General features: G+C 39.2%; 1 protein-coding gene across 3 annotated transcripts in view; it reads left to right on the top strand.

Annotated features, from left to right (window-relative positions):
* Nucleotides 1–6,405: 6,405 nt before the first annotated feature.
* The window catches only part of LOC103357160 (radixin-like), a 61,813-nt gene continuing 43,785 nt past the window's right edge, over nt 6,406–24,433 (top strand). For 2 of the 3 annotated variants that reach the window (XR_520180.1, XM_008281588.1), the window contains exons 1-2: nt 6,406–6,604; nt 20,207–20,307. Coding sequence is in view for 2 of the 3 variants with exons in the window: in XM_008281588.1 (XP_008279810.1) it covers nt 20,296–20,307 (12 nt within the window). In the remaining variant the exon portion in view is untranslated. Of the gene's footprint in view, nt 6,605–6,745; nt 6,890–20,206; nt 20,308–24,433 lie in introns of those variants that run through there. The other variant, XM_008281589.1, reaches the window with a different exon arrangement.

The raw sequence follows: 24,433 nt of genomic DNA, 5'->3' as shown, positions 1-24,433 counted from the left end.
ACGGGAGAGCAAACATGTTGATCAGTAAAAGGTGAACCTGTTATAAAGTAAACCTACTAAAGGAAACACAGTTAACTTGGTGATTTGAATGATTTTCCTACCGTGTGTGTGATTGAATTAAAGTGAATGATGCTCTTTGTCAGCTGATTTCACCTTGTGTTCTTTCTTGGGGACAGTTTTTGCTGTTTTGTTAATCAAATGTGCTCGTAAAGAAACAGAAAAAGAAGAAGAAGAGGAAAAACAAGCCATGTCTATCCTCAGTGGGAGTTAAGTCAAGTTGGAGCAGAATGTTAGCTTTGCTCTTTATTTATAATGTTTTTGAATGCAGTGGGATGGAAGGTGAATGAGTCCCTGCGGATCTTTTCCTAATAGTCTTTGCACGAAGATGGAGGCCTGGCAGCATTAATCATCACATGAAAGACCCACTGTTTGAAGGTCCCTGTGCTGGAAGCCTTTCTCTGACTTACTAATGAAACAGGACAGTTCAAAGATTTGATTTTGTGCGCAAAGATTCACTGCAACCAGAGACGTGTGCAGATCTCTGTGGACGTCTGATTTATCAACTCCAGATGTGAAAGGTGATTGTTGAACACTGTGAATAATTTATGTGATGGATTGAATTATTCATAGAGCGCTGATTGTAGAAGTGGCTCAAGATTAGTCCAAGTCAAAGAATTCCACTTACAAGCAGGACGACACACACTTTGCACTGTTAGCTGCTTTCTATCAATAATTTAAATGACTTTTAATTTCATTCTCAGTTTTAATGTAAACTGAAGATTTAATTAAAGAGACAGTGTAGCTAAGGAGGCAGGAATAATTTCACTGGATACAAGGCCAAAGAATGCCTGAATTGCAGCCCATGGGGAGGGAAGATACCAAACTATGCCCTCTAGTGGCTGCATGTTTTTATAAAAAAAAAACAAACAAAAAAAAACAATAATACCAGCATCTATTGATTGACTCAAATCTGCATTTCTACCACATCCTACCAATCTAGCAAGACTGGCTGTAAAACATCAAAGCTACAGCTTCTCCACTTGATTCTTCCAAATATGTTACGTATACTTCATTTTCCCAATTTTACATGTAAAGATCAAGAGGTCAAGTTCTCAAGGATGACAGTGTGGGAATTTCAAATAGGATTTAGACAGAAATATTCTGCAGCAACAGGAGCACTTTGCTACCTAGAATCATAGGGTCGTTTCACGTTTTTGTGTTTAAGCTGCAACTCATTAGTTTGATATTTGTTCTCAACTGTTAAACCTAATCTACAAAAAACTATGCAGGAACAAGTGCCATGACAGTTCCTCTGACAATGTTGTCCCTGTTTCTTTTGGTTGCATCTTGCAGGTGAAGGATTGGGAGACTCATTACTTCACTTGGGCATACATATCCCTGTACTGTCACACACCTTTACATGCTCCATGCAACTCCATCCATCCATTATCTATGCACCACTTAATCCTCACAAGGGTTGCAGGGCACAACATGTTTTTGGACGGCTGCAAGGTCGCTCGGTGGTTAGCATGGTCGCCTCGCAGCAAGAAGGTTGCCGGTTCGCGTCCCGGTGAGGACGCCTGGGATCTTTCTGCGTGGAGTTTGCATGTTCTCCCCGTGCAGCGTGGGTTCTCTCCAGATTCTCCAGCTTCCTCCCACACAGTCCAAAAACATGTTGAGGTTAATTGGTGATTTTAAATTGTCCGTAGGTGTGAATGTGAGTGTGCTTGGTTGTCTGTAGCCCTGTGATAGACTGGTGACCTGTCCAGGGTGTCCCCTGCCTTCACTTTCAGTCAGGGCTCCAGCACCCCCACGACCCTAGTGAGGATTAAGCAATGTATAGATAATGGATAGATGGATGTTTTTGGACTGTGGGAGGAAGAACCCGGAGAGAACCCACACTGGGGAGAACTTGCAAACTCCACACAGAAAGATCCCAGGCGTCCTAACTGGGACACAAACCGGGGATCTTCTAGCGGTGAGGCTAACCTATGCAACTGACATACTTATTGTACTGTCCCCCTAACATGCGTCAGGATGTCACTGTGACCATGTGTTCACATGTTCTACAGCTGAAACACACTAATGAGGGTATTAAAGTCTTACTGTGTTAAAGTCAGTGAGGTAATTCACTATAAAACACTATATTAGACTGTATTCTCTAAAAATATTCTGTCTGTGTTTTCCAGTTAAAACACAATATACCCATAAATGCAACACTGAACCAAACACTGCAAACAGAAAATGTGTTTTTATTCTTTTCTTTTTGCCCATGTCTCTGTCTTTACAGTTACTGGTATAGGAACAGAATTTTTGGCTTAAAAGACATTGCTGAGACTAATTTCCCTTTGTCATTGCTAAATTATTATGCAGAGCAGCACCATCCTTCCTGTGAGCAAGTTTTTACTGCATTGTCTTTGTATTTCCTGTTGCCGTGGAGACCAACAAACTGCTGCTATAAAGAAAATGGCCAGAAGGCGTCAGTGTTGCACAACAGAAACCTCCACCAGCTTTTACAGTCAGATGTCAAGCACTTTTTACAGTTTAATGTCATTCAATGATAAATTAATTGCACTGCATTACATGAAGACTTTGTATGCATTTATTTTTTTAAAGGCATAAAACTGATTTTTTTTTTTTAATTTAAAAAGGTGAAAAGTTGCAACTGAGCAAAGTATAGCTTGATAAAATAAAAGCTGTTACCAACCTACTAATACACTACCAAACAGATTACTTAAAAGAAGAATATAAAGTGGAGTCTTGAGCAACATTTAGTTCGATATTTATGTGCAGCTGATTCCAGTTTTCAACCAACTAGATTCCAGAATCATCCGTTCAGTAATTCACCTGGAGTGCAACCACCAGATTACTGTAATCCCATTTAATGTACTACATTACTTCCTAAAACTGCTGACTGGATAGCCACAGAGTGAAAGTGAGAGGTCGTGGCCTGGAGGAGGTGAGAAAGAGAAGAGGAACCATGTGTGGGAGGAATGTGAACAGTATTTAAAATGTGGAAGGTATCGAGTGTTTTCCTGCAGAGAGCTGCATGCTGATGAGCTCAATATTCAGTCCCAGCGTTTAACTCGGAGAAATCGATCAGCATCAGCTGCTGTGGCTCTCAAACCACCAGCGGAAGAAAAAAAAGAAGAGGAACAAGTATTTATCAGCAACTACACGTCCTCTTGTGGAAGCTGGTGCACAATGAATGCCAGTATAGTAACACAACATTATTAACAATATATGTGCTTATAGGAAAACCTCTGTTTTAAAAAGGCCATTAAATCTTAAAGCAATCTTACAGATAAACATATTAATGTAATATTCAATTCTATATTTTGCATATCTGACTCGCAGCATTTTCAGTTTCTGCATAATGTTTCACATTTATGTCAGAGATGTTAAAATAGGCCAGAGATGCAAACTGGTGAATCAGCCTCCCAGGAGGTCTGTCATTATAATCTGGCCTCCATATTCAACCCGTCCGACACGGCGGTGCAGCGCCACACATTCCTTTCAGTTACTGTAGCCTGTATTCAGCTGCGATATTTGACCCCAGACAGACTCAGACGTGTCCTGCATTGTGGGAAACTCCCAAATGTTGTGTCAGCAAAACTATGAAATGTGCAAATACCAATAAGAATGCATATTGTAGATTACATATTTTTTATTTGTTTTGCTTGAGACCATAATATTCATGCATATTAACTTATCAAGCTGTTTAGATTAGTATTTGTGTCCAACAGAAACTTGGTAAAAAAGGAAATTAATCTTCTTCAGTCACAAGCAGGAGGAAGATATTCGCAAATAAATTATTATTGGAACTTTGTTTACATGACTTCTACACACATCACACCATTGATCCTCATGTGTTTTACTCATTATTACTTCAGGTTTCACCAAGCTGCATGCCGCTGACTCACAACTCAAAGATGACACATCTCCCCTCCTCACAACCACAGAGACGCAGCTATTTAAATGAAAGCTTTATTTACAGGTGCTGATGAATGGGGTTCTTTTTTCAGGTGCTGCAGACGGGCAGTGACGCCTGCTGAGGCGGACAGACGACTCAAGTGTGGGAAATACACTCGACTACCACTAAAACACATTTAATATTACAGTAAAACATCAGGAAAGATATGGAAATCAGTTTAGCATGTGTAATCTGAGGACTAAACATTCATGGATAGTATAGTTTTGGTGTCTGTGAATCAACAACAAAAATAAACAGTCAGGCCATTGGAAAGTGTTTGTGTTGTGTTTTGTGTCTTATTTTGTAAGACTTGACATTTAAAATAAACCCTCTGCCATCATCAGGCTGCATCCTTGAACGTAGTTTGTGCAGCATTTACATGATTCTCTAAGACACAACTGGCTCATAAATAGTGCCTTATCTAATGTTTGTGGCCAATTAAAATATGTTGTGGTTGTTTAACTCTTTATGCATGTAAGAAAATGTCCTGGTTTGTAGGAAAATAAGAAATGTATTCATATATGACGAGGAAGTTGTTGAAGCAGCAAAAACATTTTAACAGATGTAATTTGCTGCAGTGTCTCCTATAGTTTGCATCGATGCCTTAAAACGATTGCTCTAAAACCACCTGTTAGAATAATAATGTTAAAGAACTACATGCAAATACATGGAAGATTCACATCATCATGTTCTCCAACTTAGTTTTCCCCCCCCACTGTGTACCCTCTATCTATCTATCTATCTATCTATCTATCTATCTATCTATCTATCTATCTATCTATCTATCTATCTATCTATCTATCTACCAACTATCATCTCCTGCAGTAGATGTGACACTCTAGGTGGCTAATAAAGGCAAACTAAAGCCAACAATCACACTAAACTCACTGAAAAAACCACCGGTGAAGCTGCACACCATCATACACAACCACAAAGAGAAATGTCTGCATATAACCACAGTTGAAACAAGTTCTCACCAGACATTTTTAGAACATCTTTAGTTAGCCTACCTTATTTTAAATTGCTCTCATACTGAAACTGATTTTGAGGGAGTTTCATGTTTGTGCTTTAGATGTGCTTTCGCCACAGCAATATGATATATCTTTATGTCACGTTTACTATGCTTGCACAGGTCACCACTGGTGCAGATTTTGGCTTCTGAAGTGGGAGGTTTTATTACAAATATCACCATATTTTACCCAACCTTACAAACTTAAACAAAGACACTAATGCATTCTACTCTAAACATGTCTATAAAGTTTGCAGTGACACATCACATGCTCTCTATACAATATGCTCTGAGGTAAGAACAGTCGAACAGTGTTATCATCAAACATTTTCGAGAGCCTACCTTTGAGAAGAACCTTCTGGGATTTAAAAGAAAGTTTCCTGCTTGAAACTATGATTAACTTTCTCAGAACATTTTTGGAATAAACAAAATTCTAGCAGGGTCTTCAGTTCAGTCAGCAAACAGAAAGAGAACAGTCCAGTTGTCTTTGATTGAGAACCTATACAAACATTGACAGTATGCTGGTTTTACAGACATATTTTGGGTTTCAAGCTCAAGATCAAGAGATTCTTATAAGGTTTATTTGTCACATGCACATTTATACACGGTACAATGTGCAGTGAAATGTGTTTTGTACCAGCATCCAGCTTCAATAAAAATAAAAAGAAGTGTTCAAGAAATATATATATTTTATGTATATATATATATATACATGTACATACACATAAATAACTCAAATAAATAAAGCAAATGGAACACTGTTTTGTTATAAAGGTGCATAAGGTGCATGTGCAAAGGTGTAAAAGGTGCATGTGTGTGTGGCACAGTCTGGTTTAAAGCTCAGAGTTGAGCAAACAGATGGCCTGAGGGAATAAATTCTTCCTCATTCTCTCGGTGGCAGTCTTTAGGCAAGAGTTTTTCATTTAGACACTGTGTCACCTACATGACTGACCTTTTCAGTGCATGGCTTTATTTCAAAATGCTCTCATACTGATGCTGATTTTGAGGGAGTTAGAGCTTCATCCCTGCTGTTCTCCACAGAAACATGATACACCTTAATGTAACTTTCACTATGCTTGCATAGGTCACCACTGGTGCAGATGTTGGCTACTGAAGTGGGATGTTCTACTATAAATGTCACCATATTTTAACCAGAATTGTGGTTTGCAATTGCATCCTTACAAATCCAACCAAAGACATTTGTGCGTTTTACTCTCAACATGTCAATAAAGTTTGCAGTGTCTATATATAAAACTCACTGAGGTACACAAGGTGTCCCCTCTGGATGAGGTAAAGTTTGGAGACCTGCCTCACCCCTCCGCTGCAGGCCGCTCTGCAGAGTTTCAGTCACGGGGTGAGGGAGGGGGTGAGTCTGCAGGACTCGGCTCACCACGCCTCGGTACGGTGAGTCCGTCAGCCATATTGACTACCTCTTCTCCGGTCTGTGGGAGACTGGCGGAGGAGCCTCCTGTGCTCCCAGTGTCACCGTACACTCTTGAGTGCGCACAGCGTCCCGTAAACCGCGCAGAGGACGGGCTCTATTTTTACCCCGCTGTGGATATATAAAGCACCGCAGCCAGCTGGAGGGGGGGACAGTTGGAGACATCCTCAGCGCGTTAGAGGTGAGTTTGATCGCCTTCATCTCTCTCTCTCTCACTGTGCCTGCCTCTCTTTTTAAGCCGTTCAAACGAGGTGGGATTTATTTTCTCCTCTGGGCTGGAGGACGGTAATCGGGGTGTTTTTATTTTTATTTTTTGTATTTTTACGCAGGGCCCGTTAACGAGCTCCTGGCAACTTAGTCCACAGCGTTTTTTTGACAGACAGGAAGGTTAGAGGCGGCGTGGTGACACTTTGGTTGCTCCGCTGCAAAAAACCGGCTTCTCGCACGTTTCAGGAGGGGAGGACGGGTGAGTAAAGCGGTGTCACTTTGCGCTGAGGTGCTGTGTGTCAGGTACAGTGTTATGCAACAGAACGGGGCAGTCCGGGTAATCAGATGCTTGTGGCTTTTCACAGAATGACCTGGAGGCGCCTCATGATTTTTACGCTTCTAGATTCAAAGCAGACACATTTTGGACACTCGTGTTTTTACCAACATCGTGGAGCTGTTCGCTGATTGTTTGAACCTGGACGAGCTCAACACCTTTGCTGTTTAAAATCTGGTGACGTCCCGTTTCTTTTATCGGGATGCTGGTGTTTACACATTGTTTCTTGCGCCGTTTGCAACTTTGCTGCTGCTGACGACGCGTCTTTCTTTCTGCAACAACGTGCCAAACATACGATTCGTTGCTGCTGCTGCTGCTGCCGCTATTTGGTTCGGTATATGTTTTGCGCATGACTCCACAGCACTTATACACTGCAACCTAAAGCTACAACAGCTCCCTCGTTTTTATCATGTGGACAAGTTAGACAAAAAGCGCATATTTAGACAAGAAAACTCGCTGCTGGTTATTTAGTAAAACGTAAACTCTGTTCTCCAACTTCGCTGCTGGGCTGCTTTTGCGCGTAAACGGCGCTCCGGTCCACAGTCACATCAACGCGCCCGCTCTTGATGGTTTGAGGTCCATCTGGCCCCAGCAGATGCTTTGCCGGCGTCAGGAGAAGTCCAGAGCTGCTAATTGGTCTCATTACAACAGCGGAAGTGAATTTATTGGCTAATGTCCCCGTCGCTCAAATCCTCCTGTTGCTCTCGGACCCGCCTCCCTCTGGGACCAAGTTACAACTCATTTGAGAAAGAGGCGCAGCGCATCATGACATGAGATACCTTTGACTGCTGGTTTTAGATTTCTCTCTGCTGAGCTATTTTTTTTTGTAACCTGTTGAATAATCCCATGACTTAAGACCAAAGGAGGAGGTTGACCCATCCTGACCTCATGCTCATGTCTGTGTTGATTTCTGAAAATGAATGGCTTAATTCACTCCTGTAGTTTTCTGGAAGGCCTTAAAATATTTTCTTAACAGTGTTTATAGAATAAAAAAGTGAATTTTTAAAATCCTTGTGTTTGGCTGCCATTTGGCTCAGGAGAAAGTGTCCCAGTGTAACAGGTGGACTTGTATGTTGTGTTGGTTCAAAAGGAGGTGCTGTGACAGGGCTGGGCTGTGTACACTGTTGACACAAAAAAAAGGAAGGAACTGGTTTAAAATCTGTGTTGATCTCAGAAACTAGACATCACTCTTAAATTGTTTTGTGTGGCTTTGAACCTTAGTGTGTGTTCAGGTAAAGTCACTCTTGTATCCTTATACAAAAATCCTTAGAATACATTTCTGAAGTCATTTTTTAGCTATTTTGAATTAAAGGATGAACTTTTTGTCATACTTGGAAAGAGTTTGGCAGCCATGTGGCACACCAAAGAGACAAAGTGGGCAGTGTTGTGTTGGTTATAAAGAAAATGTTGTGACACACAGTGATTTCTTGCTGGTGATCTTCATTTATTCTGACAATATTAATAATAACTTCATTTGTAAGGCACAGTTAATACAGCAAATGCAACTCAATGTGCTTCACACCAAGAAGAGAATAAAATAATTTTGACAAGTAAAGTAAAAACGGAATAAAGCAGTCCTGGTGAAACCTGAGACAATAAAATGCAAAGTAACAGATTGTTCTGACACTAGTGAATTACATAAAACTACATAAAAATCTAGTAAGATGAGATCTTAAAAAGATGTGTTTAAAGGTTTTGTTTGAAGCTTTGAAGCTTCTGAATCGGAGGGTCTGATCTCCTCTAGAAGAATATTCAAGAGGTGAAGTGTGACGACACAGAGAGCAGCATCTCCCAAGATCTTAGTTCAGTTCTTTGGAACATTAAGTGACCAGAGTTGGAAGACACAGAATACAAACTCATATGCATTTAGATATACAGTCGTGACTTGATAATCAGACCCTTAACAATCCGAAAACCTTGCTATCCGACATGTTTCTAGGAACGGAACCCATTAAAAATAGCCTTAACATATCGACAGCCTTGGATTCCGACTCCGAAAGACATTTTATATCACAAATAAGGATAACAACGTATTATCTGACTTAACAATCCAACAGATTGGTTATGTTCAGACTGCAGGACTTAGATGCTAAATTCAGATATTTTTGTGAAATCCAATTTTTTTGCGAGTTCATTCACATTTCCAATTAAATGCGACTTGTATGTGATCTGCTGTGTGAACTTCATACGACCCAAAAGTGTCTGGTGCAGAAGAGGACACGTCGACGTCACACGCAGCGAGCGTGCTCAGTGTTTACGGAAGTAAACATGGATGGTAACGGTGGAGCGTATCCGCCACTGTGACCACCAACTAAACCGACATCAGCAGCGAAGTACTGCCTATGCATTCCGGCCACTTCCACCGCAGGGTTGTGCTCCAACGGGGTGGAATTGGCCAGAACGTGCACAAGCGCACTGGTCAATTAGACGTGAAATCCAGCGATGCGTAGTGTTCTAACAATACACTAGTTATTATAACAACTATAGACAATAAATATTAACAACAAGTGACCCTTTAAGCATCAAGCTCTCCTTGTATCTCGACCTCCGTCTTGACAATCCAACAGCCTTGCTGTGCGACATAAAAGAAGGTTTTACATTTAGTGTTGGATTATCTGAAAATACCGTGCTGAAGAAAAACCACTATTTGATGAGCTGCCTGCTCTAGCTCCTGTCCAAAGAGAATAAAAGAAACGGGACAGAAGTTTGCTTGATTTATCATACCTTTGAGCCAGCAACTCAACTCCTAAAAGTCACTTTGTAGGCAAAAATAGGGCACGGTCTTTATATCATCAGGCAGAACAACAAACAATAACAAGAGGATGCATTAAGTTGAAAGAAACCCTCCACTGCCAGAGGACAATTATACAAAAGGTCAAGATGTGACAGTGGTAAAAAAACATATTGGTGATACCAGAGAGGAAGAAGGAGGGGGCTTTCAAGTTAGTTTTTAGCTCTATAAAAATGTTAAAAAGACAATGTCCTGTGTTGTCAACAACCTAAATATATTCAGTTTACTGCCACAGAGCAGTAGAGAACCAGGAACATTTTCAGATTTAAGAAGCTGGAATCAGAGAACTTTTTTTCTTGAAAAATATCTAACCAATTAATTGATTATCAAAGTAGGTGATTAGAATAATAGTTGACAAATAATTGATTAATTGTTGCAGCTCCAGTCCTGGCAGAAAACTATAACCAACACTTTGGTAATAAAACAGACTTTCTACTGAAGGTTGTCTATTATCCGGTTACACCAGGAGCTGTGTCATTTTTTTTAATTTCTATTAGCAGTATTATGAATGTTCATTCTGCAAATGAGTATTTCCTGGTTTCCTTTCTCCTCTATGACAGTTAACTGGATTTCTTTATGTGGTGGACAAAACAAGATTTTTTGGGCTTTGGTAATAAACACTAAGTAGCACTAAGAGTGTAACTGTGAGAGGAATAGAAGGGGACCCGTCTCAAACTAAACCTCCACCAAAGCTGCATTGACAGCAGCATCCCTCTGTCATGGAAAGAGACAAATAGGCCAAAGCTTGCTTTATTTAGCAGCAATTCAAACCAACTTGCAGCAGCCAACAAACACGTTGATGGTGAAAGCAAGTTGCCAACTGTGCCTCACATTGAGAATGTGAAGCTGGCTGAAGTTAGACAAATTCTTCACACACCAGTTGCCACTGCGAGACTGTCTAAAACGGCTCTCTAGTGTTAAATTCAATTTCATTTTCATTTATGCAGCTTGTTCAATAAATCCCTTTCAACGAGCACTTAGGGTCAGTGTGAAAAACTCTGTCTTTATCAGGAAGAAACCTCCAGAACAGTATGATGTTGGTTGTGTTAATACTGAGTGCAAATCTGACTCTGTGACATTGTTAGAGGTAACTGATGCCTACTTTTTTGGTATATTGTAATTTGCTGTTTCCAGACTTCCTATAGTTGACAACGGCACTTAAAATGTTTAGTGATAATCTTTAAAACTTGTGCTTGTTTTGCTATTTCAAATGTGTGTGCATGCCCAGTCTGGTTCAATCAAAACTAGAAAAAAAGGATTAAACAAACCTGACTGTACCAGAAATATCATTCCCTGTATTGCAGAAGTGCATGCATGCATTAGTAATAAGAATAGTAGGCCAAAGTTGAAGCAGGAAGTGTTTCTGTGCTGCAGTCAGCATTAATATGTGTTCAGTTTGGTTTTAACACCCAGTTTATTCTTCGTTATCAGAACAGTGGTTTAGACAACTGAAGAAAATTAGCATTTAAAACCTGATTTTGATGTTCTGTGTGAGCAAATTCTCACCCTGACCAGTACAAATAATAATAAATCTCTTACTATACAACCTACATTGTAGGATTTTAAAATAATTCACACAAAAAATCCACAATGAAATAATTATTTTAACACAAACTATGTTTCATGGATGCATATGTTCTTACTTCTGCTCCTAAAAATACCAAATAGTCACAGCTTCCAAAGAAAACTGTTCTGTTTTGGACTAATACTATAATGAACATTTTTCTGGCATTTTATATTAAAAAAAAGACTAAGTGATGAATCAATCAAATAGTCTGCAGTTTATTGGATATTAAGAATGACCAGTTGTAGCTCTTAAGCATGTGTTGGGTTAAGTGATGCAAATATTAAACCATTTCCATAGCTGATTGTTTGCTGCATTATCAGTCAGTATTCAGTAATCAATTCATCTTCAGGCAAATGAAATAGTGATAGCCATTTTTAACCATAGATACTTGATAGTTGCTTGCATAACTGGCGTGTCCTCATTAGGCACATAACTACTGGAGTGATATCCTGGTAAATCTGGGCTTGGCTCAGGTTTGGATTGTACAAAAAGGCAGAGCTGCTATGATTTTTAAAAATTATTGAATCATTTTAATGGTGTTTGCCTCCCCTGCATGCAAATGTTCCACCAAAACAATTCCCCCATCAGTACATTGATAGGACACTGCTGTTTCACACTGAATGAGATGAAAGCGATTGGTTTAAAGCAATACAAATGAGCCAGAGTGTTAGCAGAATGATAATGTGGTGCAACCAGACCATTCTACGCAGTGCTAGGGTTTGGTCTGGCTACGCAAATACCGTCATACTGGCCCACTGCTGGCCTATCCACACACATACCAAACCCCACCTCACTCATCCCGAATAATCAAAGTTCAAACACAACTGAAATAACAATCTCAGAGCTATTCATTTAACAATTTGGTTTTGACCGTAAACAGTCCCATGGTCCTTTGTAATTAGCAACACGAAGCCGCAGTTTTATTAAACACAGCGAAAAACCGACAGTTAGAGGCTCCACCTGGTGGCACAACCAGGTACTGATATTTAACACATTTTCTTAGATACCAGTAGCTCGTCTTCTGCCATATCGGTAATATATTTTTAACCCAATAATTAAATTAATAATGGTAATTAATCAATTCACAATTAATCATTCACACCTGTCGTCGTGTTTCACCTGGTCAGTATCAGTTGGTGTCTGGGAACAAACAGTTCAGCTTCAGAAGCCTCCTCACAGCCAGGTTCACTGGCGGACAGTGTCTAGTTTCTCTTGTGTGTTCTCCTTCACTTTCTTTTCCCAAATCTACATCTCTGCATCTTTCTTGTGCTAGTTAAAATGAGATCCAGTCATTTGAGATATAAAGTATTAATGGCTAGCAAGGAGAAGACAGAGGTAAAAAAACAAACAAACAAAAAAAACACGTTTAATTATTAGGATCAAGATCTTCTTTGAGCCTCTGACTTTCTTTAATGCATCTCTGCAAATAAAACAGGCCGATTTCAGGTTCAGGTACAATCCTCAGTCCGCGTCTTCTTGAGCTTTGGGTTTGTTTTTCGCTGGTTTACTTTTTCTTCTGAAGTTGACTGTCAAGATTCAGACTGATACACGGTATGTCATCTCATATCCTGCTCGTTTCTTCCAGTCTGTGAGTTTCAGATGTTTGCAGGTGACACAGAAAAGGAGACACAGATGTGGTTAAATATGACAAATTGACAAGTTTCACGTCTTTTCCGTGGAATCACAACAGTATGAATGTCTACGTGTGAACTGCAGCATCAGTTTGCAGCATGTTGATGTTTGTGGTTTCTCGGGTCACACGCTCTGGACAGGACATTTATGCTGTTTGACAAATACTTCCTTCCTCACACTCATCTCTTTTGCGGTACAAGTGAAACCTTGTTGTCAAGCAGAGCAGTTGGAACAGTTTCCTTCTGTTGTACCAGCTGTTGAAAGTTAAGCGTGAGTGCACATGCATCTTCTTATACACTTATAACTGGTCATTTTACAACCTCACAGGCAATTCTAGACATGTTACAAAAAGGAAAACTTACCTCTATCGGGTGTAGTTTTTGTATCTTTAAACTATCTCTACTTGGTCAACACAAACAAGAACAACGAAACACATGAACAACCACAAGCACATCAGCACCTGACATGAACCTCAGAACCCAGACTGTGTCTCACAGCCAGAAAGCTTTCTCTTGGTCACTCAAAGTCAATTTAGTTCAGAAACTCAGAGGCAAAAATTAATAGGATATGAAATTTAAATATAAGAAATGATACGAAAAAGTAATGTGTGCAAGAATGAAAAATCATCAAAGTAAAGCGAGCAGGCAAAGCAGATAGATAACAGTCGGACAAGGAGGTGAACACAAGTGCTGCTGGGGCTCAGTGAACTATTGAAGCTATCTAATATCTGACAGATATTACAATTTTATTTGAAAAGTATTTCCTTTAGTCAAGCTTAACTTGATATTCTCTTTGTTTGAGATTCAAGAGATTTTATCACATGCTCATACAGTATGTGCAGTGAAATGCTAAGTTCCACAAGGCTGTGCAATAACAGTAGGGTGTGATACATTACATTCCTTAAGAAACAGAAGAAGTCATAAAGTCCTCATAATGAGGAGAGAGAAATTGGGAAGTGAAAGTGCTGTGTACAAAATTCTTCCTTAAACCTGATGGAGCACATGAGGCAACTTCAAAAGTGTGACTGTCGAACAAGGAAGACGGCATGCAGTTATAAAACCATCAACACAGCAGTTTAGACGTGCAGCAAAATGTACGAGGTGGCTATAAAATAAAAGGACTGGGCTTATGTCAGTTGAACCAAAGCATTCATGTCTGAAGCATTCAGACATTGATCAATGGGCAGCATAAAGTAATTGATAGTCACACTTCATGTATCCTAAATTCCAGCTTTTGTGATTTGCTGATTTGTGATTGCATTGCACATGATGATTTTTGAATTTAAATGGTTAATTGTTCATCTCCAACTGCACCTAAATGAGATGCAGCTCAAAAGAAGTTCATTAAAAGGGGGAATTTGTTAAGAAACATTGATTTTGTATATGTATAGTTTTGTATAGTGTACATTTAAATGGCAATAGAGATCATCTTTTAGTGTGTATTTTAACCAGAATTACAATTCCATTTACTATGTATTTATTGACTGGTTTTGACTGTCTCAAAATATGGTGTGATTGACATAATTGGTGACTTTATTGCTCAGATAATATGTTATAAATCAGAACCAGAGACAGAATTATTGAGGACAATCCAAATGGTATCCTGCTGACTGATACCAGACCAAACCAGATGTAGAAAGCTGTCAAAGAGCAGAGGAAGAAGCAGAAATCTGTAAAGCAGAACCACAGGAGCCTCCATAGAAGTGTGTGCAAAATGCAACGCTGCAGATATTGACTTGGAGAAAACAAGAGACATGAAAGAGCCGTTATGTGCACAGAGAGCAGAGTTTCTCTCTGCATGAATGGTGACCTGGAAGCTATATCCACTTGGGAGTGACCCTCAGGTTACACATACACACACACACACACACACACACACACACACACACCCTGGAGATTTAAACATGCAGCTTTATGAGATAGTGGACCACTACACAGAGCAGACCTGTGTTCTTTTGAAAAGCCTGCTTTGTACTGTTGCTATACAGCAGCCAGTAAAGGTCAGCCTTAGGTGTGTGTGTGTGTGTGTGTGTGTGTGTGTGTGTGTATGTGTGTGTAGGCAGGGAGGGCGTCATGTGTTTCTACAAAGCCTGGAGCATTTAAATCTATTACATTTTGCAGACTGCAATCATGTTCACCTTGCCGAATGCAGAACAAAGATGATGTTATCGGCTCAGGACACTGTTGTTCAGGAGCAAGACAGAAAAAAATAGGACCAAGAATCAATTTTGAAGAGACATTTAATCTTAAATATGTTTATGTTTCATTATTTTACCAAATAACAGTCAGGATGAGTAAAAGAATCATTATCTCAAACTGTCTGCGCTGCACTTTTTAAATGAGAGCAGTGAAAAACTCTGTTCTTTACTTCAGCATTCAGTGTCTTCACCTATCTCCCCGCTGCAGGTATATGGGTCAAGTCAGGCTTTGAATTCTTATGTGCCTCCCTTTTTTCTTCCGTCAGTGCACTATTCAACTCCTCACCTCCTTACTGCCATTGATAAGGTGAACTAGAAAGACGTAGAGCAAGCAGAGTGAGACGCAGAGGTGGAGGAAGACTGCACAGTCTGAGTCGACTGATAAACTCACTACAGGCTGCATATTGTGCAGTTTTATTAAATCCACTTTAAATTAAACAGTTTAGCCAAGGGACTGATAAGGCTTCAGTGTCCTGATTTGTATTTGTGGATGGATTAAATTACACATTTTGGACATGTGTGGTGCTTTTTTTATCAGTCCAAGCAGCAGTCAGACTGGTACATGGTTGGACTTTTAACAGTTCTTTTTTTGCATGGATTAAAAATGATACTGATTCAATCCATAGACCTATTAATAAGAGATCCTAATTCAGTTGTAATCCTTTTCTTTTTGAAGTGCAATAATCTTACTGAACAGAAATGACTGCAAAGTTTCAACTTGTGCTGTCATAACTGCAGGATTTAAGATGATTTGTCGTTTACAGATTTGGATGTTTCTGATATAGCTGCTGCCACAGTGCTTCTGTTTTTTACTTTTTACTCTTTCGAGTCTAAATTATGTTGTAGAGGTCATTGAAATGACAATCCAGGCTTAGTTGAGATGCTTTTACTCCTTAAGAAAGAACCCGTTTGCACTGCCAGAACAAAAACGTATCCAGGGCCTGGTATACTTTCCGGATTTGGCCCCAGAAGGACACTGATATGATGACTGAGCGGAGCATTGATTCTGCGGGACATGCTTCACAGTTATGTGACACATCAAAGCGATTTTCTGCAGGACTAATGTGAAAGGGAGAATTAGAGCTGAATATTTCCGTAGCATATGCTCTGTGATGTGATTATAAAATTTGCAGTTTGCCTCAAGGATATTTGATGCATTTCAAATATGTAGAAATCCCTTTTCAAAGCCTGGAGTCTGACAGAAGTGGGAACATTTAGAGGTATTAAGAGATCTGGGACCTACATTGAAGTACTGTGAGGTACACAGCTGAAGTTAACAGTTGGTAGTTTAGAATCTAAATTTCATGGAGGTATAAGAATTTTCCCCGCAGTGCATGGCCATAATGCACCAGCCAAGAGTTGTACAGTCATGATTCAGAGTAGCGGTCGACTGATGTCGGTTTTCTCAGGACTGGTGCCGATTACTGGTCACCAAGAAAGACCCAATAACTGACATTTTGAACAGATAAACATTAACTGTTATTCTTTAACAGGGAACTGTCATTCATAAGTAGGCTTCTTCATTATCAAGGCAGCTCTTACTAAAAGAAAAGATGACGTCGCAACATCACAGGATACTATGACATTCACCGCTGTTCACTGATCGATCGATTGATTTGAGATTGATCAGTTTCTGTCCTGCAGTTCCATCTGATGTTCATCTCTGTTTTATTCATCTTTCTCTTTTCTATCACTAATATTGGCCACTAAGGTCTGGATCTTAAAGCATTATTAATTGCTGTTTTCTGGCCTCTGTAATCAGTGGCTGCCTTCTAACTTCGCCGCTAGCCGTTAGCATAGCCTTAGCCACTGTGAGAGGAACTAATTTCCTGATATGTGGCAACAGCTTGGGTTGTCTTGTTCAGTTTTTGCAGATGTTTCTGAGACCACAGAAAGATTACAGACAGAGAGAGGCATCAGACACATAGTAGTGCATTTACTTAGCGATAGTCAGTTAATAAATACCGATACGATAATCCGAAAAATGTCAAATATTGCCCCCAATAATCGGTCAGCTTGATAATCCATCTATCCCTATTTCGAAGCATTTATGAGAAAAAATGTGTATTATATTTTGATTTCCAAAACGTTCAAGCAAACTATCTGTGACTTCATGGTGACGTCTTGGTCATTAAAAACAAGGGTTGGATCTAAAAATCAGTGCTGTGTAATCCATTGAACCGCTTTATATTGGTAACATATGTTTGTGGTGGATTCAGTTAAACCAAACTGTTATAGCTGAAAGTATGTCATTGTGATGCAGTGAATAGAGGCATGACATGGGCTGAAAACATCTACCATGACCAAAAACAGCATGCATTTCTAAACACATGAATATACTATCATCTCAGCGACAGAGAACAGCACATAATCATTTATTCATTCATTCTCTTTGATCAGCCGTTCTTGGCTGATGTATTACGGTCACATTGTACAGAACAAACCTTTTGAACAACTCTGAACTATTTTGATGTAAAATCTTCCAGTGTTGCTTTAGTTTCTGACCTCAGACTGAGCCCAGGCTTGTAGTTGAGCCTGGCTTAACTCTCTGTGCAGACACTTAAGACATGTTCTGGCACCTGTGGGACTCTTACCAACTCTTCATTTTATGTTCTAGTCATGTAATGTAGCAAGGCATCCGTAAGAAAACCACACTCTCCAAATATCCATAATAAATAGGCTAGTTAAGGATCAGATAAATGGATTCTCAAAAAAAAAAAAAGGACAAATTAGAGCAGAGGAGAGAAGTGGAAGCTACTTTTGTCGTCCTACATTTCTGTTTCTATTTCTCTCTCTGTGATTTCTGTGTCTCTGGTTTTGGAGGGTTTTTTCCCCTCAGCTTCTGCGTGTAGCGAACCGCTTTCTGCTTTCTCATCTAATGTTAATGCTTTGTTTTATGGTGCTGGATTCTGGAGAATCTTCTGCTGTGGCCAAACTACAGAAGCTCAGTGGCAGCAGCTGCATGATAACATTAATGGTGTCTGTTTGACTCTTAATGTCACCTGTGGGAGCAGAGCAAGATTCTCCTGGTTCAAGTTTAGGTCACGTTTCTGCTTTTGTTCTGTAGCACAGCATAATATTGATGGGAGAGATTAAATGATTATGTGATTTATCCGGATAATCAAACTGAATTGGCGTTTTTATACTTGCTTACCAGACTTTTTGTTCATGTTGGGGAACATTTTGTCCTTATCAAACAGCAGCAACTGATGCATCTGTCTCGTCTGCATCATTTTCAGTGTAGACGTGGTTGAGTCGAAGACAAATGGGTAAAGAGTTAACACTTACATGAACATGAGCAGCAGAAGCAGCAGCTTCAGTTGTCTGTCTATACTGGATGAGCTCAGTTTTGAGAGTAGGTCAGTTGCAGCTCTGCAGCAATTACAGCCCAACACACACTGACTGTCGTACGTAAAAATAGACATGAAGCACAGAAAACATGTTCCACACTAGTTTACAAACATACGTATAGCACGACTCCTTCCTGGTGTAATTTCTCCAAAAGTATTCATTGCTGCGAGGTGTAAAACTGCACGACTTTTCCAGTATTTCCAGCTGTTTGTTTGTGCGACAGAGCGTCTGCAAGAGAAAATAATATTGAATTTTTCATCAGATTTAATCATAATTACAACCCGCATACAACTGTACGTCTGTCTCCACACTGATGACTCTTGTTTGAATTATTCATCAGGCCTGACACTGATAATTATTTTTTACTGTTCTGTTGATTATTGTTTTGAATAATCAATTAAGGACAAGAGAAACGAAAAATTATTCAGAATGAATTAATATGCCAAGAATTTTGACTTTTTTTTTCTTTAAAAAAATGCTCTGATTAATTGGTTGTCAAAACAGTTGGCAATGAATGCAATATTTGACAGCTAATTGACAAATTGTTGCAACTCTATGACCAGTGAACTTGTGAACTAATACGTATGGTAATATCTAAATATGCAGCGATTGCTTTTTAATCATGCAAAGCAACCACTGCATAGATATTAGCTTATCTATATGTCCTATCACAAGAATGAAGAGAACTGGAGCTTTGCAATTACGCTATTTGAACATGTTGAAGTAATAACATTATGAATACAGATTAAACTTAATTTATTAAACAAATTTTCACTCATTTATTTCCACATGTTATTGTTGTGCCTTTGCTGCAAGGAGTTTACTGTATAGGGAAACTTCAATAAATGAAATAATTACATTTACTTCCATCAGGCACTAAGCACATATTTTTGTCTGCTTTCTTACTGGCACAGTGTAATAATAATAGTAATAATAATAATAATTTCATATGGCCCCTTTCAAGAACAGTTTGTAAAGCCCTTTACAGACAGGGCAAAAAAGAAAAGAAGGATACTCTGGAAGACTATTGAACAACAGAAGGCTGGTCAGTCTAGCTAAAGGCAGAAGTAGAGGAACAGAATTAAATGAATGTGGCAAAATATTTACAGAATAAGTCATTACACCAACACTGGATAAAATAATAAAAGAACTAAAAATGCCACATTCCACCATTATGATTCGGATTTTGCCCAATTCTAAGCAATCTCCCTTATACAATTCTGAAACTAGATCTCTGCTGCCAGCATCTTATGGTGACGTACATGTAAAAACATTTTTTTAAATTCACAATGCAAGACATTTTTTCCATTATTTACAATCTAATATGAAAAATAGTATCAAACGATGAAAGATCTAAAAAGCCTCAACTGATCTGGAAAGAAAAAAAGAGATATGGCATGTATGGCTACACATTATAATGACCAAGATAGGAGCCTAAAAGTAGGGCTCATAGGGTTAAAGCAGAAGTGTATCTGCTCCATCAGATAGTAAATCTTTGTGAAATCAACCAAATCAGCCAAAAAAGGAGCTTGGCTTGGCTTAGGGAGATGTGGTACAACATTCTTGACTTTGTCTCTTTCAATTGTGACATTTCTTTATCTTATCTAAATGTACATATGAAAATGCCGAGTAGAGATAAGAGCGCTGCATGATGGATGTTGTTTATTTGTTGACATTTGTTTGACATGTTGCTGTTTATTTCAGGCGCTGGTGCCCCGGAGAGAGGCAGGAAGACGGAGGACGAATTCTTTCTGTTTTATCAGCAACAGGGGACGGGCGGAGAGAGGCGAAAGATGCCCAAGTCGGTCAGTACCGAACACACTGAGATTAATACTGCAGCCATGTCATGTACACTGTTCCTGTCTGCACTGCTGTTCTTTAATGTCACAAGGTTTTTTAGAATCCGATTGCAGGATGTATCAGTTATTACAGGTTTGTGAATTCCTTGTTTAGGAGGATTGTTGCTGGGGAGCTCTCTTGTTTCTGGAGCATCTGTTGTTGAGTGTTGGAATTTTGCAAGTAGAATGACAGAAGAAATGACTTGTTGATCTTCAAGCTGAAATCTCTGACTGATCTTAGCTCTGGGTAACAGCCTGCTGCTGCTGCTGCCTGCTGAGAGTGCCAAGAAATTCTGTTCATAGAGGAAGCTTTGAAACTTTAAACACTTTTCTCTGGTTAAAAGATTGAAACCATTGTGTTTGATACAGAGAACTAGATTCTGGGTGAAAGATGCATTCAGTCCGGCCCAAGCTGCTCAGGACAAATGATTTTCATTGTTGATTTATTGTGCGATTGATTGCACAGAAGTTTGGTCCATAAACCGTCAGAAAAAATGGCAAAAATGTGTAAATCACTTTACTGTCCAGAAAGATTAAAAAGATGTATTTGTGTCTGAAGCTTCCACTGGTCAGCTGAGTTCCTGCTGGCTTCCCAAACACATGAATGGATCAAAATGTCTAAATAAAACCTCTTACAGACTATCCAGGTGTTATTTGATGGACTGGATCAAATTCTGTTAAAAGAACAAAGAAGAATCTTTTCTGGTGGTTTATATAAAGTGCAGGTGTGACATTTTTTCAATGATGACTATATACAAATTTAAGTCATTCCAGTTTGCAATAGTAAAGTAATGTCAAATTGGGATTTTTTTTTTGTAAAACGTTTAGGGACACTTGCAGAACTTTTGTCACACTTCTCTTTAATTTACTCAAATAATGTCACGAAAAGATAAAACACACAAACTGAAACTGCGTCTGCCATCAGGTTGTTTTCAGGGTTGTTGCCACATAAATGCCGGTTTTGTGTTACTTTTGACTTAATTTGGTTCTGTAGATCATACAAGAAGAGCTGGACATTTAATTTGAAACTGATGAAAATCACAGGATCAAGTCACAGGAGCAGCATTTTTTGATGAAGGTAAAATGTAGCATTCTGGTGCTGCAGAGATAAACAGCTAGCAGGAAAAATCACATAATTATTTTTGTATTTATTTCAGTGAAAAGGAAAAATAACCTTTCCCACTGAAATCATGACTCATTGCAGTCACAACATCTGTCACAATAGTTCGATTTTTTTTTGCATTGCATTGCAAAGATTCCTTCAGTAAAGTCAGGATCATCAGTTCAAATGTGTGCAGCTGGGATCTCCTCTAACAATACTTTCAGCTTTCCCCTCATTGAACAACACTCCAGATGCTAAAGGTTCTGGCTAAGGAGGGAGTTTTAATATAAGAACAGGCTGGGTTTTAGGCTCTGATAAGAAACAAGTAGGAATAAACGATTGCTTTTATTCCTTATGTGCAACATGAAGCAGTTGTTTTGGTGCCATTCATCCCTGTCGTACCAGTGTAGTTCTTATAGGAGCCCAGAGTCAGTCATCAGGTCCACCGGTCAGAGCTCATGTGTTGCAGCAGTTTTGGGAAAACATGCACAGACGCACACAGTCGGCCACTTTGTGTTTGTTTCTTTCAATAGACAGGACAGTTCCACAAAGAGGGCTTTCTCTGCTCTATTTTTAGGCTGAAGGACACAGACAGCTTTCATGTTGCTCTGACACAAACACATACAGCCTGAGATTGAACTGCTGCTTAAATAACCGGATTATACTCTTATGGTTTGTACCTTTTTTAGCGTGTTAGCTTTATTATATTTTAACCCTGTCAACTTTAACTCCAGGTATTTTCTCTCCACATGAGCTGGAAACTGAAGCAGGTTTAAGAGTCAGTATAGAAACTTTAGTGTTGCACAAATGCAAAACATTGATTTCTTTTTAAGGTTGCTTTAGCAGCCACAGATGCAAGGACTATTTTGATTGATATCTACTTCAATAGATAAAAAAAGTCAATTGAATTAGGCAACTCAATGCACGTCTGTAGCAACTTCTAGCAGGCACATCAAGGTAGATTGATAGAGGTCAGTGAAAACTCCAGCAAGGACATTAAGCTTATAGTCAGAGGGTGTTTACAATCCTCCTGCACGTACGCGCTGGCTGCTTACACTGTTATCTACAGCCAGCCAGCGTTTGTACCTTCAGAGCCTTTAGTCCATCAATCTCAGTAATGGGGAATTAGGCCAGGCCTGATTCCTGGAAAGAGATGAGGGAAATGTGATGAAAAGAGTAGTGAGAGGATGGGAGGCAAAGTGTGGGACAGGAGGTGATACACTGTAGAATGTTTTTGAACAGTCCCTAGTTTCATCCATCCATCCATTATCTATACACCGCTTAATCCTCACTAGGGTTGCAGGGGGCTGGAGTCTATCCCAGCTGACTCAGGGTGAAGGCAGGAGACACCCTGGACAGGTCACCAGTCTATCACAGGGCTACACTTAGAGACAGACAACCAAGCACACTCACATTGGTGCTTGAGTTTGATCTATGTAATAAAATGTTCTTCACCATTTTGGAGCCTTTAATTGACACATATTTAAGTATAAAAATCATGGAGGTGGTGTAACAGTCTTTAAACTGTCTTGTTTTAAATGAATTATTTTCTCTTAGAAAGTTTCCAAAAAGGCTCAGAACTGAGCCAGAGAACGATGAGGTGGGAGATAAGAGACTAATCCATGTGGATGAAGAGATGAGAGACAAATTTACATGAGTGAAAGTTGAAATGAAGAACTAAAGCTCAGATTATTGAACCACAGTATCGCGAAGAACAAAAAAAGGCACACAATGGGACAAAGGAGGATTTGGGAGACGACTGAGTGACAGGCACTTTGTTCACATCCAGTCCAGAAAAACGACACCAAGGCAGCCTGGAGGGGAAACTCCCACTCTGGTTACATTAGACTGCACTTTGACATTAGGCCTAACGGTTGGATAGTAAACACATCAGTCCTTTCACTGCTTCATCAGCGCATTTCCAGTTTTGTAAATGCTTAAATGTCAAATTGGATTAAAAGCTAAAGCTGAGTTTTGCCTGCAGGCACGTTTGATAACCATTGAACACACACGGCAGCTGGGCTCCATTAACTCATAGCTGATGAACATCAACAAAAGAAGAAGAGAATGTAGACATGGAAGCACGTTGGGATGTCGGGATCGATGATTTCAAAGCTAAAAATAATAATATATGCTAATAATTTTTTCAAAACTCTTAAGTTATAAGGCAGCAAAATAAAACTTACAGGCAGGAAATAATCGGGTTTTAATAAACAGATAAAAACACACAACAAAGCAATGTGAAGAAGTAAAAATACATTTGGGAGAAAGTAAAATCAGAAAATGAAATCAGGAAAGGCTCACCAATAAAAGTACATTTTAAAAAGCAACTTAAAAGACGTCAGTGACTCAGCCGACTTGATTTTCTCATGTACACGGAACCTAAAAGTCAGAAATATAATTAGTAGAGAGGAGAACGTTTTCAGGAAAATCTTCAAATCTATCCTAAAACATACAGAGAGCCAGTTTAAAGAGGCTAAAGCAGAGCTGATGAGATCATGTTTCTTTGCTCTGGTTAAAATAACATCCATATCCTAAACCAACGTTTTTTGTTGGTTTTTTTTTTTCAAGTTTTTTTTTTTTTTTGGAGTAAAGCAATTTTTTATGTCCTAAAATGCTTTAATTCATTATAGCAAATGTTTTTCTTCAGCATCACTTCACTGTGCATAACCTCAGTTGTTTTTGGCTCCAGTTATCACTCAACTGCATTCAGTACTGCAGCTTTGGAAAGTTTCCAAAAACCCCAAATTATCACGAGCAAAAATGAGGCAGAGCTAACCTGGATTTGTGGTGGAGTTGCACTACTGACTCAGATAATAAGCTCTTATGTATTTATCTTGATAATGTCAGAGTTTCCCATTTAACTTTACATTTTTGCACTATATTATGTAAATCTTATTTACATTTGTGCTGCATTATACAATCCCAGAGGAAAAGCTCACTGCTCTAAGCTGGAGACTTAAGGGAGATACATGTGTGCATATGCATATT

The sequence above is a fragment of the Stegastes partitus genome, unplaced genomic scaffold (genome assembly GCF_000690725.1).
Source record: "Stegastes partitus isolate 25-593 unplaced genomic scaffold, Stegastes_partitus-1.0.2 Scaffold238, whole genome shotgun sequence".
Lineage (NCBI taxonomy): Eukaryota > Metazoa > Chordata > Actinopteri > Pomacentridae > Stegastes > Stegastes partitus.
The sequence above is the reverse complement of the archived record's forward strand: the minus strand, read 5'-3'. Positions and strand labels throughout refer to the sequence as shown.